The sequence below is a fragment of the Empidonax traillii genome, unplaced genomic scaffold (genome assembly GCF_003031625.1).
Source record: "Empidonax traillii isolate 1590-97213 ecotype Southwest subspecies unplaced genomic scaffold, ASM303162v1 scaffold221:size740363, whole genome shotgun sequence".
NCBI lineage: Eukaryota > Metazoa > Chordata > Aves > Passeriformes > Tyrannidae > Empidonax > Empidonax traillii.
Window position 1 is genome coordinate 4,459 of NW_020955414.1, and position 19,658 is coordinate 24,116.

Genomic DNA, 19,658 nt, shown 5'->3' on the forward strand with positions numbered 1-19,658 from the left:
TATTTCAGACTGCTGGTTATAAAGACAGCCACACATGCAGCTCTACAAATATTTATATCAAGGGTAAATTTCTCTGAATGAAATAAGAGATCTATAATCTTAATAAAGCAACAAAGATGAGTACAGGTACATAAGGTAAATCAAGGCCTCTACACTAAGCAGTTCTTCATCTGGATCTCTTCCATAGAAAATTTCTAATCCTCAAGGTTTATAGAAACAGTCACACTTCAGTAATCTTTGCAAACAGTTGTGCTGGACCTCAGAAGTACTGGGTCATATTGAGTCTTTTCTAGGCTGGGCTGAATTTGCTACAAATTACATTGGTCATGCCAGCAGTGTAGCTGCAGCAGTGTGAGCACACCTACGCAGTGTGCTGGCCTCCGTGCTACTTATGTGAGTATAGTGAGTGTTCTAACAATTATTTTCTGTGTTTTATAGATATGACTGCAGTGCCTGGCTATATAAAGGCCACCTCTAACACAAAGGAACTAACATCCGTTCAGCTGATGGAAACTCTCCTGTAGTAATGGTATCATTCAGCAGCCTCAGGGCTCCTCTCTGGTGTTACTTTGTGATTAGTAGATTGTCTGTAGGTTAATCAGTGTCTGGAAGTACTTCCATAATTTTCATACAAGCTGAAGAAGAGATAAAAGGGAAATTATTAAGATATAGTGAGGGTTTCACCAAATAGATGAGACAGCAGCAAAATAAACAGACTGCAGCACAATGCACATTTCTGACATTCCTGATGGGCATTTTTAAGTTAGGCATCCTGCAGTCAGCATGAGATACTCAGGAAAAAGCTTACCCCTCGAGTGCAGCTGAATCCATTGCCCACTGGAAGAGCTCTGGATCAAAGAACCGTGCCTAGAATCACAATCATTTTGCTTCAGCACATCTATGCCTTTATCTCTAAAATGAAATTCCTAAAAACAGATGTCAAGATTGCAGTAAATTATGATCAGAAGTGCAACATCTCTGAAGCTGTGACCTCATGCTGTGCTAATTGTTAAGGTCATGCAATGATCAGCATGGGGTTTTTCTACGTAAACAACTGTCAAGTAACATCTCCATCACTGTTCTTCTATTTTCTTCACTTTGCAAGAAAAAAAAAGTATCATGAATGGGCTGCATTGCACACACTGCAGGAAAAAAATCACAGGTGCTGCCTGAACAGACATTAATTTTGTTATTTGTGTAAGGGAATGAAAGACGAATTCATTTTAAAGCACAGAGTAAGGTTTGTTTCCCAGGCCAGCCACATACCTCCTGTGTGAGCTGGAAAGTATGAAGGGCTTGGGAGCTGCTGATAAAATTTTGTGATTATCACGTCTCTGTTGGTCTGTTGTTACACTGATAGCTGTAAGACAGCAATAAATTAATTCAAGCAGTGGACAGCAGTTTTTTCTCACAAAAGATGTTACCAGGTTCAGCTGATTCAATTACCAGTAATTGAAAAGGCAGCACAAAAAAAACCCCACTTGCTCTGAGAATCTGGACAAGATTCAAGCAGAAAAAATTGGAAAAACAGCTTTAGGGGCTGGTTACACAAGAGTCATGGAAGCATCTGAGCCTCTGGTTGAGAGATCTGTATGTAGGCCCTGAAATAACTGTACTGCAGCTCAATAGAGAATCACTGTTGAGTATCTAATACACGTCATAGGTCTGCCATTTTGGGCATTGCTGCTTCGTATTTTCGTCAGTGACCTTAAAGAAAATGTAACGTAAGTAGTGATAGACAGCAGCTAGGATTGCTCTTTTAGCTGACCAAGTGAAATAAAGAGTGTATTAACTGTAAATATACAAATAAAATGGGTACTAACATGTAAACATATGCTCACACCTATGCAGAAAGGAACAGAAGCTAAACTCATGAGGAGTTTACACTGGAAAACGAGGTGTTTTTCAATCTGCTGGTTGATCTAACTTTCTTGCGCAGTCACATTCTCAAGGAACAAGGCCTTCATTTCTATTTCATTAAAAAAAGAGAACAGGTACTATAGGGAAGTTTATTACTTGTGCTTTTAACCCATTTGTGTCACAACAGAAATACTCTCATGCTCCGTTTCTTGTGTCTGTAATTTAAGAAGGATCTACTGAAGTGTTCACATAGGAAAGGGCTTCTTAGTGCTTACACAGACCAATACAATGCATAGCTTTTATAAAAGATTACAGGAAGTATTTCATATCAACCCCTTTCTCATGTCTTTTAATTTGAAATTTAACTCTGCCTTTTGATATCAGTGTCTATGTTCAGTGTGAGGCAAAATTTTCTCTACCATGACTCTTAGCTCTGCAGTACAAAAAATCACCAGAGATGTCTGCAAACACTTTTACTTTTCCACACAATTGGTTTCTCATATTGTGAAGTTTGTTTAGTACTGTTACTATTTACAGATTCATATCAATTAAAAAAATATACAGGAGTGTTACTAAAGTGAACTCAGAGGAAAAGCCACAACTCTTCCCATTAGGATGAAATCAATTCATTGCCACAGTGAATGAAATCTGATGGGTTTGCCTCTGTGTAATATGATGACTAATATACAAAACCTGCATCTGCATACATCTACCAGGATGGACTATAACTAGGACTAAACATCTGAAATTAATACAGCCAAGTGCTATCCCATGTTTAATCCAATTAAAGGGACTGATGCACATCATTTGGAATGAACATGAGGTAATTTAATGAATCACAACAGGTCTCATGAGCATTTTTGTTGATAATTAGGGCCATAAAGCTACAGGGAATTATTTCAATCACCCACTGCCCCTCACAAAATAACACACAATTTAATAACAAAGCAAACCACAATGCAATAATTGCAGTGCAATACAAAATTAGCTTAACAGCTAAGAGATGCACCTGAGATTCAGACATGTGTAGAGTTCCCAATTAAGTTAGCTTACCAACTAACTAGTATTCTTAATTTGCTAGTCAAAAATGTGCCCTCATCCACATCTGTTGTTCCACCTTCTGATTCAAAAGCAACTTGACTTGAAACTGAGATATTTAAAGTGTGTCAAAAGACTGGTAAGAACTTTAGCTCAGCCTTAGGAGTGCACGCAACAGAATCTATTGCAATGAATTGAACTGCAGAAGTCACATTCACAACCAAAACAGTGTCACTTAAAAGGATCCTGGCTAGTTTAAAACAGTTTTGCTGCACTGATTTAGCTTAACTAATAAATCTGTGTTTAGAAAAGGCATACATCAAAACAGTGAGAAAGAGGACGCTGTTGTTCAAGAGACCCACCTGAGATCCAGGTGTGTGTATAGTTCCCAGTTCTCATACCCAGAAGATCTGACAAGAGTTTTCAATTCTGTAACCACTTGTAAAATTCATTTCCAAACCCAGGAGCAATCTTGCAGTATTTGGCTGGCAGCAGACTGAGTGTCAAAGCTGGTAGTTGAAAAGATATGTATGACTGATGTAAATGATAAAAAGTATACAGATAGGCAGACAAGTAGATTCAGGGAGTACCAGTGTGCCCACAGTTCACTATGTATAGTAAATAGGTGGAAAAATCCAAACAACAAAAAGGAAGTAAGTCATTAAAGCTCACCTAAGAAATACACGGGCATACTCAATAATAATTAACTCATTCTCCTAGCTAATCATCCATATTTCTTATTAAGGTTATTTGCACTGGGCTGTGAATTGCCACCAGGACTGAAGCCCAGAACAGATGCACCAAGACAGGAAAATCCTTAGGAAAATGCTTATTGGTTAGGCACATAAATAGTTCTATTGAAGACAACAGTTTTGTTCAATCATACGTTTGCTTTTACTGAACACGGGGTGAAATCCTAATTCCTCGTCTGAAGGCAAAGTCTGACCATCTAATTCAATTGTGCCAGTATTACATGCAGTTTTTAAAACTCACACCCATTTATCCAGTTCTGTCAAGCTAACAGTCAGTAAAATGAAAATGTAAAAATAAAAATCTGAAAACAATAAATTACTTAGAAAACAATCCTGCTCTCTTTACCTCACAAAGCACCCCTAAAAATTTATAAGTACAGGTAGAGTGTTCAGTGCTGTGCCAGTGGGAACCTATTTATTATATGATTTGCAATGGATTTCACAGCAAACGAACCCAACATACAAGTAGGAATGCTTGAATTTATGAGAAATTCTTTTCACTTTTTCAATACAAGACAAAAAAAGTCTTAGGACATTCTCTGAATAAGAACGAAGAATTTCAGGAAAGTCTGAAGAAAAGCTGTTAAACAGAAATTTTAAAAATAGTACTGAAGTAAAATTTATTCTTCATTTGGATTCTTCTTTTTTTTTCTTTTCAAGATTCCCAAGTTTGAAAACCACAGTATGTCAAAACTCAAGGATGTTTTCCAACTCCCAGTGTTTATGAAAGTGGAACAAAACCACACTGCATTACAGGGAGGCAGTCAACACAGTACATGATTTACAGTAAATAGAATGTGGAAAAATTATTATTGCAGAGACCAAAACCATTGTGAAATATTAACTGTTACAATTATGGTGTCCTCCAGAAGGAAGCTCCCAGGCAGCCATCAGGCCTAAAGCTCCCTGCTCCCTATGCTCCTAAGCATCCAAGCAACAGATACTGAGGAGCTCATGCTCATTATTCTTGCTTTAGATATGGGTTAAAAATTGCGGTTTGTAACGCTTTTACCTTCTGCAACCAGATTTGTCTATCTTGCATTGGCCTTTTTAGCCATCAGTGCGCTTGTAGCAAGTGTGGGTAGAGCCCTTCTCAAATCTTTGTTAGCGAAGCCTAGCCATGATGATGAGATTTCAGAGAGACACTGCTGGTGACACGGAAGGTACCTGGGACCCAACTGTTCCACATCCCCTTGTTCTTGCCCTGTCTATCTAAAAAAATCTCAATAAAGGATTCACTCTGGCTTTGCCCAGAGGAAAACATGGAGAGCTGCATACACACACGGGTTGCAAAGGTCACAAAGCTTCTCTCCCGCTGAAGAATCCCAAATGGGTCAAGTTGGAAGGGACCACAGCAGGTCATCTGATCCAACCTCGCTGCTCAAGCAGGGGCATCCTAGAGCACATAGCATAGGATTGCGTCCAGACGATTCTTAAGTATCTCCAGTGAGGGAGACTCCACAACCTCTCTGGGCAATCTGTTCTAGTGCTCGCACTGGAAAGCAAGCAAGAAACGTCAGGATTCAAAAGGAAAACATAACACTCCGTCTCGCTTTTTTTTTTTTTTTTTTTTTTTTTTTTTTAAATCAAATTCAGCGCCGACCTCCCTTGAGAGCCGGACTTGGCCAAAGTGGACCGATCCCTCCAGCCGCTTGGCTGCTGCTTAAGCCCAAGCAGCTCCGCCGCGCCATTCCCCAGCGACCCCTGGCCATGGACGCAGTTTGTCCCGTCCCCACAGCAGCTCCCAGCGCTGGCGGCCCCGCCTCGGCCCGGTCCCAGTGTCACTGCTGCACCTCTATGGGCCCGGTGACGCTGCGGGAACCGGCCCCGCTCCCCGCGCCGGGCGCGCCGGGCCCGCCAGGCCCGTCCCGGGTGCCACCTCCCTCCCAGCCCGCAGCCGCCGCTCTCCCCGCCCCCGGCCGTGTGTGCGGAAGCTGCCGGCGCCCGGCATTGTGGGAGAGGGGGGGCCACGGCGCGGGGAGGGGACGCGGCCGGGGACAGGCCGGAGGGTTCCGGTGCGGGGCGCGGACGTGTCAGCCGGGGCCGCGCAGCGACAGGCGCTGCTGCCCCTGCCCGCTCGGAACAGCGCCCGGCCTGGGGCCGGCCCGGCGGCGCCATGGCCGGGACCAGCAGCCCCGAAGCCGTGAAGAAGCTGCTGGAAAACATGCAGGGGGACCTGCGGGGCCTGAGCCTGGAGTGTCGGAAAAAATTCCCCCCAGTGAAGGAGGTGAGTAGCGCTGAACCGGGCCGAGCCGGACCGGGCCGGGCTGAGCCGGGCGGCAGGCGCCTCTCCAGAGGGGCCTCCCTTGGCCGCGGGGCCCGGCCCGAGCGGTGTTGTCGCCGTGCCCGTGTCCCGCTCCCCGGAACGGTGCCGCTCCCGGGAAGCTCCGACCGCCGCGGCCGCTGGCTGTGCCCGGACTCGGCTGTGCCCGGACTCGGCTGTGCCCGGACTCGGCTGTGCCCGGACTCGGCTGTGCCCGTCGCTGCGCTGCCGTGGCGGGGGCCGCGGGCCGGGCTGTGCCCCGCGGGGAGCGGGGCTGGCGGACAGACCGTCTGTTGACAGGGGCGACGCGGGGACGACTCTGCTGCACCGCCGGCACCCTTCGGGGGAAAGACGAAGTTCGGCTTGCCTGCTTCGGCACCACCGAGGGAGAAAAACTCACCCTAGGCGGGGTCGGCACCGGGGCTTGGGCGCCCGGGCGGGCGAGCACCGAGCAAGGGGGATCTCGACAGGCCGAGATGCTCAGCCCCGCGCTGGGGCCGCGCAGGTCTCCCCTCGGGTCTGTGCCGTCACTCTGCGGCGAACGCACTCGCTGCTGTGGCTCCCGGGTCGGCGCGCCTTATTCCTCACCATTTGTGTGCCCGTCTGACCTGTGCTGATCGCTGGTGATCGCTGCGTGCCGCGTCGTTTTGGGGTTGTCATTTGGGTTCCAACTCTGTGACTTGTATCAACAGAGGATATCTTGAGAGATACAGAAGTTTGGGTTACTTTTTTTTTCTTCCTTCTGCAAAATCCCATTTATAAACTCATGCCAGTAAGACTGTATGTTTTATTTTTCAAACCTCAGTTTATGCTGTGCAGCCTGAGACCTCAGTAATCTCGATGAGCCGGATTACTTTAACCGAGGGGCAATCAGATTTTTTTCTCACTGACTAAAGTATACATTTTAACCGTATCTTTCTATATGGTGTTAATGTGTTAATGGTAGTTTGGCACCGGTCGTTTAAAAAAAAAAAGGTTTTCTATGCAATAGTGGGAGTAAAAATACTAAAACATTAACTCAGATAAAACTACAGACCCAGAAGCTCAGAAGAAAGAAATTGCATATGGAATGTGACTTGAGTTCCAATTCAGTAATAGCACATTTAGTGTTGGATGTAGTAGCATACACTTTAACAGATGACTTGAAGCTAATGACTGTTCTTGTTTTGGAAGGCATGGAGTGACACACTATAATACAGCATATTATGTATGATTGTAGATTGCAGAGGAATGCTGGTGTGTTTGAGAAATTTTGTGTGGTCACAGAAAAACAGGAGAAAGTTGTGATCAGTCCTGAGGAAGTGTGTGTAGTCACATGTAAATAAGAAAAAGTTGTGGTCAGTTTAACAGAAATCTGCCTGTGTGTTTTTGAGGGACATGGGGTTGCCACTTCCACTTTTTTCTGTGTATTACTGTGTGGCTCTAAGTTGTTTAGTCTGTGAACAAGTTTCCCCACTGGGTTAATGTTTGCTTTCTTTTAAGATTTACAGAGGAGATGGGCAATGTCACCCTTAAGCTAGTATTTTTAGTAATGCTTCGTCACATTTGCCATGCTGACCGTTTAGTAACTACTGCATGTGCAGTTCTTGGTACTTGTTCAGCACATTTATCATATTCTTGTGTAAGCTGGACTGTTGTGTTATTTCCTTTTGTATCTTGATGGCAATTTGCATAGCTTTCTTCACGAAAAACAAAGTTTTTCACAGTTGTCTGGAATTTGGATAAGTTTAAGGAATAGTACTGGAAGGTGTTAACAAAAGAGGTGGGACTTTCTGTGGAATTGTGGGCTCTTACAGAGAGTCTGAGGTGAAAGCAGTCCTACAGTAGGATGTATGATACAGTCATAGGAAATTATCTTACTTCCTCACTTCTGGAAGCCATTTTTTGTTCTAGTTTTAAAGGAAATGAGTGTTCTTTTTTGTCAAATCTAAACTGCTAAACAGATATTTTAATTGCATGCATTTAGTCTGATCATGATTAGATTTAGCTAGAGTGATCAGCGGAATGGCATATTCTTATTAATTTGTAACCATTTTTTTAAACTATAATTAAACACAGGCTTTTTAAAACAGATTCCTACTACTTACAATCTTACTTTTTTACTTGCAGTATAACTAGACTCTCATCATCACTACCACATGCATTGTAATTTATAAGTTTATCTTGCAGTTGATGTCTATGTTTTCATGTCACTTAATAAATTTAACATGCTATGATAAAGCTATTGAAAAACTCATAGTCCAAAATGAATAGTTATTAGATGTATCATAATTGTTAGATTTGATAGGTACTTTATGAAGGTAAACTGCTTCTAATAATCTTTCCAGTGTGGGACATAGTTGAAAACTTTGCTTGGTTATTTGTTATCATCAGCCACTTCTAAAATTATTTGTCTGTTCTGGTTCTTTTTTTGTTTGTTTCTATATTAATAGTGTCAAAATTCTACAAACTGATAGGTTTTCTGCTCATAGAAGTAACAATGTAGTTCTCGATTCTGCTAGTTGCTCAAATGATTAACTTGAGCAAATCCTTTTTTAATCAGTATTGTAGAGTTTTAGTTGTATGATCAAAAAAAATAGAGACTTCGTATTATTAAAGAAGTTTTAGTTTTCAAACCACATTTCAAACTAATTTATTTTTTTCAACATAGTGTATATGTAAGTAAAGTATCTGTTAGGTACAGAGAGATCAAAACAATATTGAATGATTCTTTGAACAGACATGTAGATGACACAGGTAAAGTACTTCATGGGACTTTTTTCGGTGGGAGACAGTGAGAGCGGGACTTGGATGCAGCAGAGAAGGAGACAGCCAACTTTGAAATCTAGATCTTATTCTTAATGGAACTTGAACTCTTCACTGTTTTAAGTACTTTTATCTCATATTTTTCTATTACTTCTGAGTCTGTAAAGTTTTCTTAGTAGGTTACATTTATGTGGGTATGTAGTTCTAAGTCCAGTTACTTACAGTAATGGAGTCTGACTTTGCTGACTTTGATGATCTGTTAAGAAACATTGAAATTACTGAGTTTCTCCCAATGTTAAACTTCTGACACAAATATGTGGCAAACTTCCTTCCCCTTAGAGCTTTTACCTAAGAAATAACAGGATGTATTGTTGGCTCCATAGCATCCATACCTCGTTTTTGCTATGTGACAAATAATACCTGAGTAGTATTTTCCTAGGTTATGCCACTTAATGTTCTAAGAATGGGAGCTGCAGAAAGAATCTGTGTGTTTGAAATTATGTTGCTGCTGATGTTTGAGGATTAACTAACACAACATTCTTATGGGAATGGGAAATACCAGTTACTATTGCACTGCAGGCACATCTGTTTGTTATTAGGTGGTTTTTCTTTTTGATGCTTCCTCATATCAGCACCAACTACAGAAGTATACTAGGCATGAAAGCTATACACTATGACCAAGAAGTGATTTGGTGGTTGTATCTGTGATATGCTAAGCCTGTTTACACTGGCAGACATTCAAATAATGACATTGCTGACAAATGTGTTTGTATTTTCACAATGTGTTTCTGTTACCCAATTAGAAAAATAGGCACCATGGATGGGACAGAAACTCTCAGGGCAAGTGTAAATTAAGCAGTATCTTTTGGAGCTTGAAATTGGAGAGGATGAAACAGTCTTTCGTACAGGCATCAGTCGTGTTCATGTTATTTTAAGTAATCTGGCATTCCTCCTAGAAAACAATACTACTTCGTTGTTATTCTGTTGTTTTTAATACAGTGGGTTCTCAGATTTGCTTTGTGCTAGAGAGTATTGTAATGCTGCTAATGCTACCCTGAATGGCATGCTGCCTACAAAGAGCTTTATAAAGTATTTTAACCTGCTAGTGATTGGAGTTTTGATATCCTGTGCTGCGCTTGTGGGAAGGTGGTGGTGCTCTCTTTAGTGAACTGGCGTAAGAATTTTGTCTTATCACAAAATTGAAAATAGTTTAGCATGCTGAATAGGTTGCCTGCTGTTCCTTATTACGGAATGGAAATACGGTTCGGTAAGCTACGTCTGACTGCATAAAAACCCAGATAATTTGACTGCATAAAAACCCTTAGAAATACAAGGAAAAATTATTTATGATTAGCGGAAATAGTGGAGTTATAAGAGAAATAAGTTCCTCCCAAAAGTTCCTCGCAGCCTGGATTCCAACTGTATGTAACTGTTGTTTACACAGATCTAGTCAAGTTGTCTCAGCTTTCTAGTAGGCTTGTAGTCTTTGTGTTGACTCAGGATTTTTTTTGACTTTTAAATAGCAGTAAAAGCAAAATGAGCTTAAAAAATACATGAAAAAATTAACTCTTATCCAGCTCCTGCACATTTACAGGTGCATTTGTGCTGGTATTAGAGAGGAAGGGAAAGGACAGGTGGGATTGGAGCAGACAAGGACTGGCAGGATCAGCTTGACCCGGGACAGGGTGTGCCCTCTGCTTTGCAGTTGTGTCATTGACTGCAGGTGCCTGTATATTTTAGGATGTTTGTTGCTGTGATGATTTGGAATAGTAGGACTGGAAAAGAAGTAGTATTCTACTTGCTTCCACCTGGAAGAGCAGCACAGAATTAAGTTTGAATACTTTGGTCAGTTGAAATGCTCCCCTGATATTCCTGGAAGAAAGCTTTTAATAGCCTCACTGTACTGTTTTTTTACCAGATCTTTGTTTGAAACAGCAGCATTGCTTTTGTTTAGCTATTTATTGAGCTGTGTGCGCCCTTGGCATACAGACATATTTTTGAAACTGTATAGTAATTTGCTGTATCTAGGAAAAATAATAGAATCTAATCTTACAATCTTATTTTTTCTTCTTTTATAAGAACTGTAATTGCAGGCAAGTAGCCTTACAAAGTTCTTAAGGTAAAAATTAAAAAGTTTGGATTTGAATGACTTCTGGACAAAGCAGGCTTTAAATTATTTAGTTACAGTAGAAGTGGCGTACACTAGCTAAGGAAAGAGATAGGATTTGCCCTTTCTGAGAGACTGTTTTGTTTTGTGTTGTTTTGTCTGAAGACAGGCATTATTCATACATTTCTTCCTTTGGAGTCCTGTCTTGTTTGCATTGAGTGATGTACATAACAGTTTAATCCCCTGGGTTAAATCATTCTTGTTTAGGAATGATGTGCCAATCCTGAACACATTTTAGAGCTAATGACAAATAATTAGCTGGGAAGCTCATCCTTTTTAGGGAATCTCTGATGTCAGTGAGTAGCTGTATGAAACTAAACATGAGGACGTATTGCAAAATTAAACATACATTAAAAAGATACTGATCAGGTAATTTTGCTTATAATGTCAAAGTGGTCATTAGGATTCATAATGCAAGGAAGGAACAGCTAAAAAATGTGTGAATATTACTGTTTGTTCTGTAACAGTGATAATATTTCAGAAATTCTGTTGAATGTAGTGCAGTACACAAATTGGAGAAGGCTAAGAAAGAAAATGACATGCTAAAATGCTTTGTGTTTTGGGCATCTGAGTCATTTGGTGTTCTACTGTCATTGAATGGTTTCTGAGTGCTGTGTTCATGCCACTCTAGTGGTAAAAGTATGAGCCAAATAAACCTAACAAAGAACAAGCCTTTCTACATAGCCCATTTTCTGTAGGAGTAAACAAGTTTTTGGGTTTTCTGCTGATTTTTTTTTAAATAAAGTGGATTAAATAATTCTGACACCATAGCCTACAGGGAACTTAACCTACTGTGAACTTTCCAGGTTGGTTTCTTTTCAGGTCTTTGCAACACTAGTTCAGAAGGATGAAATACTGTAGAGTTTTTAATGTGCTTTTAATGGGTATTCACTTAACTAATGTTCTAAGGGTTTTTTTGAAATTGAGAAATGATGCTTTGTAAAATGCCTGTTGTCATACTTAGGCAGCTTGCCCTCAAGCATGTGTTTTGTGCATGTGACTGGAGATTACTCTGTAGCATTCTTGAGTTGCCAGCCCAAAGCTGAGCTGGTAACCTGAAAAGGGTGATTGCTAATATTTCCTTCAGTGCCTATTACAATTCCTGATCTTTACCACTTGCTGTATCTGCTAGCTTCATGTTTGGAATCCATGAATTTTACAGTGTTTTTTATTCAATATTGATCTGCATACCATAGTATTTTTTCAAAATTATGTTTTTAAAAGTGATCTCATACATTTCTAGGGGACCGTCATTTATTCAAATGCATTCTAAGCTTCATGTGATCATTTTAGTGTTTGAGAAGAAATGTCATGTGTTCAGAAGTGATTCACATCATGCACATAGACCAAATTTCTCTATCACATAATACTTTGCAATTTAAGGAATAAGGAAAATGATTAAAAGTTCCACTGTCTTGGTCTGTCTGTATACTTTCCAAGAAACACTTTTCAGTGCAGGATTAAGATGACTAATGTCACATGTCTAAGCTCCCTTCATTGATTGTGCAGGCTTGGTTTGTTATGGAAGTACTGTCAATAGATCCAAAAAACTATTCAGGGCATCATGTAGCCAGGGAATTGATTCCCTCTATCACCTATACATTAAGTGTTTTACATTGCCACTTGAGATGCAATAATATTTCTTCTTGGCTTCCAGCATCTGGCCCAGGAGAGCATGGGTCTTCTGGTGTCTGCGTGTAGTTGTCTTGGATACAGAGGCCTAAGCTTAGACCTCTGTATTGAGCCCCTACTAGCAGGTCAGCTGAATTAGCTTAAGGAGAGGCTTTAAGAATTAAGGAGCATTCAGTAGAGACAATCTCCATTGTAATGGGGGTCTAAATATTTAAATTTGTGCATCTTAATACCTGATTTAATCACCATCTGCCTCATGTGGCTTCTTGAAGATTATACAGGAAACCTGTAACAGAAGTTGGGAATTCTTGGTAACTCTAGTTCTCAACTGGTGCCTGGGCTGTCAACTGCTGTTTCTCTTTACCGAGTGCCCAGCAAATGGGCCTTGCTGTCTCTGACTGGGTGACTCTGAATGTAGTGCTTGTGGCAAAGCCTCAAAAGTTCCCTGGTCCCATCTGTTATAAGCAACAAGCTGAAGGCAAAATTAGTTTGAACTTCAAGTATACATCTCCTAAAGCTCTGAAACAGGCTGTTGTTTAATTTTTAGTGTAGAAAAAGGACTGTTGTGTCAAAAGTATGTTATTAAAATTCAAGTGCAAGTGTTCTAGTTCATTGATTTAAAATCGGTTGTGTGGTACTTGAGTGGATCACTCAGAAATCTGGGAATGGTAGACATGGGCTCTCTCAGGATATCCATACATATATATCTACTACATATATATCAAATAAATACTATATAAATATTATATAAAAACATATTTATAATTTATATAGAATATAATACAAAATATGGGACACATCTTTATTCTATCTGTCTGTGAAAGAGAGAAGTATAACTTAAGAATTTGTTGCTAAGTGTCTGTGTTTCTGCTCTGTCAAGTCTTGGTTAGCTTTTTTGTTTTTCTGTCAACATTAGTGCTGTTCAGTAATGAGTTGTTTTATGTTATTTTAATTATGTTAATTTGTTATGCATTCTGATTTCTTCCGTTCATTTCTGTGTGGTGGTTTTTCTAGCTGAGGTGTAACATTTTGATTGTCCAATGAAAACTTGTAATATTAAATATTTGTATTTGATTACCTTTATGTTCATGTCAAGTGAGGTAGCTCCAGAGGCAACAGCTCTGAAGCACTTTAGATAACACTGGCACCTTTCCTGGCAGTATTGGTGGTTAACCTTCAGGATTCTGAATTGGCTACTGCTACTCTAGACTGACGGTTTCGGAAGATCAGTGGACCAGAGGAGTAGTCACTTCTGTCAAGTGAAAGAGCACTCTAAATATGAGAGCAACTAATACAGTTGTACTAAAGCTGGAAATGAACAAGGTTGTGTGTTTTTAAAAAACAAAACCCAAAACCTGCAGTACTGTAATTCTTCAATTGGAGAAGAAAGTGTGTAATAGAATCAGGTAATGCTTTCATTTTTTTTTCTGTATGATAATTTTCTAATATAATGATAATAAATCATTCACTATAATAAACCCCTGTGAGTGCACAGCAATGTCAGATCAAAACTGGCAATTCAGTTTAAATCACAGGTAGAATGAGCATATAGGAGAAAGAAAGATCAGAATAGGGATTGTACTCGTGGGGAGGAAAATAAAAATACAGAAGGCAACTACAGTGCTTTTTCACACAAATGTGGTATACTTGAGTGCTTTCATGAGACTGATTTAGTGAGGAGCTTTTTATGAGTGTGTCCTTTCCCAAATAATAGTTTAGTGGTACAGTAATAGTCCAGAATGTGCTTTTGCAAAGCAAACCAGAATAACAATGAAGTGAAACTATACTTTAGACCGGATGATATCTTATCTAAACTATTGGATATAGGGTTAGTGTTCTGGTTGGAAAGGCAAATAATGATGGATGATGGATAGAAAAAAATTCTCTTTTTATTTCATGTTATAGTTATGAAATGACCATAGATAACATATATTACTCTCATCCAGTCTTAGTAAAAGGTTGGCAGTCAGTTTAATGTAAATACCAACACAAACCATCATTCCTGAATGCCTTTCTTTTTAGAATAGAGAAATCAATAGCTTGTGTAGTAAGAACTGCAAACCTTACAGCAGTTTTAGTGTCTCTGGAAATCTTCTCCAGTTTGCTCTAATGTACAACCAAAGCACAAACGATCATTCAAAAGCACTAGCAGTGGAAATTCCTGATTTTTATAACTTTCGGTAACAGTGCTATTGAATTCAAAAGTTCATGCAAAAATATCTTTTATGTTAGGTCGGTCGTTAGTAGAAATTAGAACATGCTTGGTTGTTGCATTAAGTATCTTTATAGTAATTTGTATTTTTTGGTTAATAAAATTAAAAAGGTGCTGACTTTTTTCACCTTAGATTGAAATTTTGTGTCATTATTTCCTTAGGAAAACTTGTTAACTGTGTTGTTATTTTTCCGTGAAGGAAGGGTAGCTCTTTTGTGTTTACTCCAGGGTAACGACAAATCCATTGGAATTACTGTGGAGCAACTGATGTACTGCCACATCACATCCCAACTGACCCCTCTGATGCCTTGCTTGCCTGTACATATGCATTGCAAGCTGTCTTGGCCTGGGAGGGTTAAATGTTCAAGCATATGCTGTGCCATTATTCCTTGTGCTTCCAGGACAAGTCCCATTCTTGGGCTGCCAGGTAACATTTTGATGATCCTGGAGTTAGCTTCAGTGATACCTTTTGGTAATGTAGACTGCCTGCTGCAGTTGGGTTTGGGAACTCCCACAGTGTCCCCAGAAGACAGATTTGAAGAACTGGTGCCTTTCAGATGCACTTATCACTCTGCTCCTGGTATAATCAGCAAATATGTGGTAAATACCAAAGAAGCAGAAAGATGATGGGGCAAGTGTTTGAGCCCAGAGGGTCCTATTGAATTCTGCTGTAAGATTATTGACAGTTTGATTAAAATTAAATCAAAGTACCAGAAGAGAATGACTTGAGTATATGTGATCACTGAGAGTCAATTTCTGTTCTTCATCCATATTTTCATCCCCAAACCGGGTGCTGAAATTGCTTCAGTAGAAACATAAACCAAAACTCAATAATGGCAAGTGGGTGTTTGAGGCATTTTATATAAGTTCATTTCACAGTTATTAAAGCAACAGAATAGGAAATCTAATTGACTGAAGGTTTTAGGCTCAAGCTTTGTTATGTTACAGGAATTACATGTATTTGCCTCTTTTAACAATAAAAGACAACTGCCTTGGTCATTGTACCACTATTAATTGCGGTGCTAAGGGAAACTTATATTACATCTAAAAGTGGTGACTGCTTTAAAAACATGGTACCTTATATTAAGGTGAATGTAAATATGTTTATCATATCATCATATTTGTACCCATAAATACACAATATGATGCTGGTTCTCTTCTTGTGTTTTGTAAGATCTTCTTCTAATAGGGTAGTCTCCTGCAGAGTGCTATAGTATTTGACGTAAATTTGTAAACTTAAAATCTCTTAATATGTATTTTAATTTTCCAGTTAAATTAATGCAATCCAAACACACTTTTACATTCATGTATTCAGAATAGACAGATGACTGTTTATGATCTCATTTTTTCTATTGGTTGGTTGTGATCACCTGAGGTAATTTTTTTGTGTTATTGTGTTGTCTCTTTTACATCTACCGTGGAGTGTGTATGTTTTTTGTAGGATGTGTGCAGTGTAATTAGTTTTTAACTGTAAACATTTTTAATTGGGATTCTGAATAGAAATCATAGCATAATGCAGATAATCATAGAACTTCCTGTGTCTCATGGAGAAAAATGGTTCTATTCAGAGGGGTAGTAGAGTCTGATAACTGTTGTTTTGTTTGACCTTATTTAAAAAAAATATATATACTATCTTATATAAAATGAGCATGGAAACAACTGAAAGACATATTTAAAATAATTTTTTCCATCTTGTGCAAAGTGCATGGTGTTTGTGGATGCCACTCGTGGACAGACTTAATATTTCTTTGAATCAGACTGATTCAGTTTGTCAGTCCTGACAAGAAAGAAATCAATTGCCAGTAGATGTGGTGAGTTTTAGTTTGAAGGTAGTTGAAGTTGGACTGTGACAAATCCTTCATATTAATTAATAAGAACAATTTGTTGTGACAAGAACCCCCCCAATTAGCTGACAATATATAAATGAAGTGGAACAGAGATTGACTTAAAACTCAAGAACTTCAACACATTAAGTTAATGTAATTAAAATAAATGAGAGCTACATTTGGCACTCCTCATCTCCTCATTTTAATTATGCAAAATATATATGTGTATCTTGTTTTGTGCTCATTTGAGCATGTTATATGTTAACCAGACACTTTGAATAATATTGTCTTTGTTTTTTAAGTAGAAACACTTTGTTCAGAAAAACTTAAATAACTCTCCAGAATTTCTTTCTCTCTTAAATGGTCTTAATGCAGTGTTTAGTCTTTCTATGTTGTTTTGGGAAATTAAAAAAAAAAAAAGTTGAAAATTTTATCTCCACATTTCTCGTTTAGCTATTTTGAGAAATATATATATCAACTCTTAATTAAAATATTTGACTATGAATTTATACAGTCACCTTAACCTGACTTTCTGGGAAATCTTGTTGGAAAAGTGTTTTGATGGAGAGTGAATATTAATACTTGGTAGAACTGTTGCTTTCGTATTTCTACTGCCACAGCTTGCCTGCTTCTCTAATCTGTTTTATGTAGTGACATCACACATCTTTAAATCAGAGGAAAAATAGAAATATTTAGTGTGGAAAGTATATAGGAATATGAAGCTGAAATAGAAGGGGAAGTGTTCTTTCAAATTTGGCAGAACTGTATTTTCCAGCAATTTGCATCCTATCATCTGGAAAAACCTGTTGCATTTGTTTTGATTTATTAAATTGTTTCAAAGATTTATAGTGTGTTAACAGAATTAAAAAATGGAAAGGCACCATATACAATGCATTTTTGTGTTTTGTACACAAAACTTGTCAGAAAGCATAGTTTGGAAATGCAAAACCTCAACGTTATATTTTCAGTTTGGCCTGATTTCATCAGAGGAACATGACTTTGGTGACTTACTTGGGGAAGTGTTTGTGGATAATTGAAGAGAGACCTGCTGTTCCCTGGCAGCAGTGTGTGATGCCCTCGGTGGGCTGTGCAGCCCTGCAGCTCTTGGTTGTCATCCAGCCAGGCTGTGCCCGTGTGCCCCCCACCCTGCACGTGTGGCCCCCGTCCCGCTGGAGATGTGCGTGAGGGAAGGGGGAACCCTGTGGGTCTGTCAGGTCCTACTTATGGGGAAAGGGGAGGAACTGCTATGGCATGCTGGGGAGAACAGAGAGTGTTGTTAGAAAGCCAACTTCATGGTACTGTCCTGAGACAATTTGTATAGGGCATTTGGGAGACAAAGTCCGTGGGAAAATGGGTTTCATTTTAATACTCATAGTTTGAAACAGTACAGAGAGTATGTAACAGTGTTAAGCACTCACTAGTGATTTTCCTTTGTATTCACAGGACTGGAAAGTGACATAAGGAGAATCATGATTTCTAAAAATTCTGAATATAACCCTTCCTGTGGAATTCTGGAATGGAATTCCAGCAGTTATAAAGATTTCACTTCTGCATTAGCTCTGCTTACTGAAAGTACTACAAAAACATCTTTTGCTCTGAGACAATACCTTTTTGTTTCTCTACAATATTCTTATTTCTTTGCAGATATTGATGTATGACATAGCATCTAAACTACTTATTTTCTTCTCTTCCAGGCTGCTGAATCAGGAATAATAAAAGTGAAAACAATAGCTGCACGGAACACTGATATTTTGGCAGGTAATTATTTGCAGTACAGTAGGAAAAATAAAGCAGAGTTACAGATCAAAGTGCTAAAAAGATGTCTTGGATATGTCTAATAATACTACGTCTTTTTAGTATGTACTATATCAGTGATGCTTTAGTTTTGGGCACCTAGCAAAAAATCCACTAGTTTCTGAATACTACTCCTGTTTCATGTTCATGCTATCCTGATGCTGAGGAAGGACTCCATTTTCAGTTGATGCTCTACAAAAGTAATCATCCACTTAGAAGAATTAAGTGAAATATTTAGACCCCAAATTCTCAGTGTTTTAGTCACTGTCTGTGTTTACCACAGCTGTTGTTGAGTGCTCTGTGTGGAGTTCTGCAGTGTGATCCTCATTGGTGTATTTAATATGAGAGTCCAGCCTTTGGGGACTTGTAACTGGCAGGCAAAAATCCATCTTAATCTGAGACAAGGTCATTCACTTTGCGATGTACCAGTGCCTTGAGGGACAGGAGATATCTTGTGAGTTGCAGCTTTATAAGTGCTTAAAACACAAACTCTGACTGTCTTAAGCTTTATAAAACAATATGGCTGTATAAAATAGATGGCTTCTTGGCAATTGCTGGTAAAGTCTTTGGCCAGATTTGAATGTCCCTGCATTAATACTTGAGTGCTTTACCCCAGCTGTAGTCAAAATCCTTGAAATGCTAGATTATTTGAAAGGTCTAATGATAGAGATCTAAAATCATATCTTGTTTTGATGTATGTAAATTAGATGTTGTTAAGGAGGCATTTTCTAGTATTATCTGAAGTAACAGTCCCACTCCTCAGTGTTTCACTTTAATGCCTCTTTTTTATTTGTTTATTTTCTTTGTTTTCACTGCTGTCATGAATGCTGACATAAGGGGAAAACTATGCCAGGTAATGTCAGCCGTGTCAAAATACACAAATGAACAGGGGAAAGCTCTAGTTAGCCATTTGGGAAGCTTCACAGTCGACATTGTTCTGCATATTACCGTGTAAAGAAATTGGTATTTTAGAAAGCTAGTTTGTGGTCCTGTGAAATTTTCTGGGCTTTAATCTTCATTTCAAAACGAAGAGACACGAAAGACTATTGAATTTAGGCATAGGTAGGCAGTCTTTACTTTTATCTTTTTGAGGGAACACTGTCTGGTAGTTGGTCAAGTTTTTAAAATACTTTTCCTTTAGAAATGTTTCGTTAACCAAAAAAAAATGCACAGATTTTTTGTTACAACGTTGGGGAAACCAGCAGGTCCTTAAAGTTATTTTGATTAGTTAATGTTTGCTAACAGGACAATAACTGTTCCCCTCTGTTCCGCGGTTTTGTACTGAGAAAATGTATTTTGCCTGCATGTTATCCTAACATTCCACAGTTTAGGCATAAGGTCATTACACAGTCTTAATTCTTTATGGACT

The 19,658-nt window shown here is 39.1% G+C and overlaps 1 protein-coding gene and 1 long non-coding RNA gene across 7 annotated transcripts in view; one reads left to right on the forward strand and one right to left on the reverse strand.

Moving 5' to 3' along the window:
* Window positions 1–243: 243 nt before the first annotated feature.
* LOC114059394 lies at window positions 244–4,655 on the reverse strand. Its single transcript, XR_003571653.1, has 3 exons — window positions 4,260–4,655; window positions 3,261–3,407; window positions 244–635 (listed from the first exon to the last, which is right to left on the reverse strand). It is a non-coding gene; the product is annotated as an uncharacterized LOC114059394 (long non-coding RNA).
* A 1,021-nt stretch (window positions 4,656–5,676) lies between these two features.
* MON2 (MON2 homolog, regulator of endosome-to-Golgi trafficking) overlaps window positions 5,677–19,658 on the forward strand; it is a 67,279-nt gene continuing 53,297 nt past the window's right edge. For 4 of the 6 annotated variants that reach the window (XR_003571654.1, XM_027887770.1, XM_027887772.1 and 1 more), the window contains exons 1-2: window positions 5,680–5,877; window positions 18,190–18,253. Coding sequence is in view for 4 of the 6 variants with exons in the window: in XM_027887770.1 (XP_027743571.1) it covers window positions 5,767–5,877; window positions 18,190–18,253 (175 nt within the window). In the remaining 2 variants the exon portion in view is untranslated. Of the gene's footprint in view, window positions 5,878–14,912; window positions 15,097–18,189; window positions 18,254–19,658 lie in introns of those variants that run through there. The other 2 variants (XM_027887771.1, XM_027887774.1) reach the window with 2 other exon arrangements.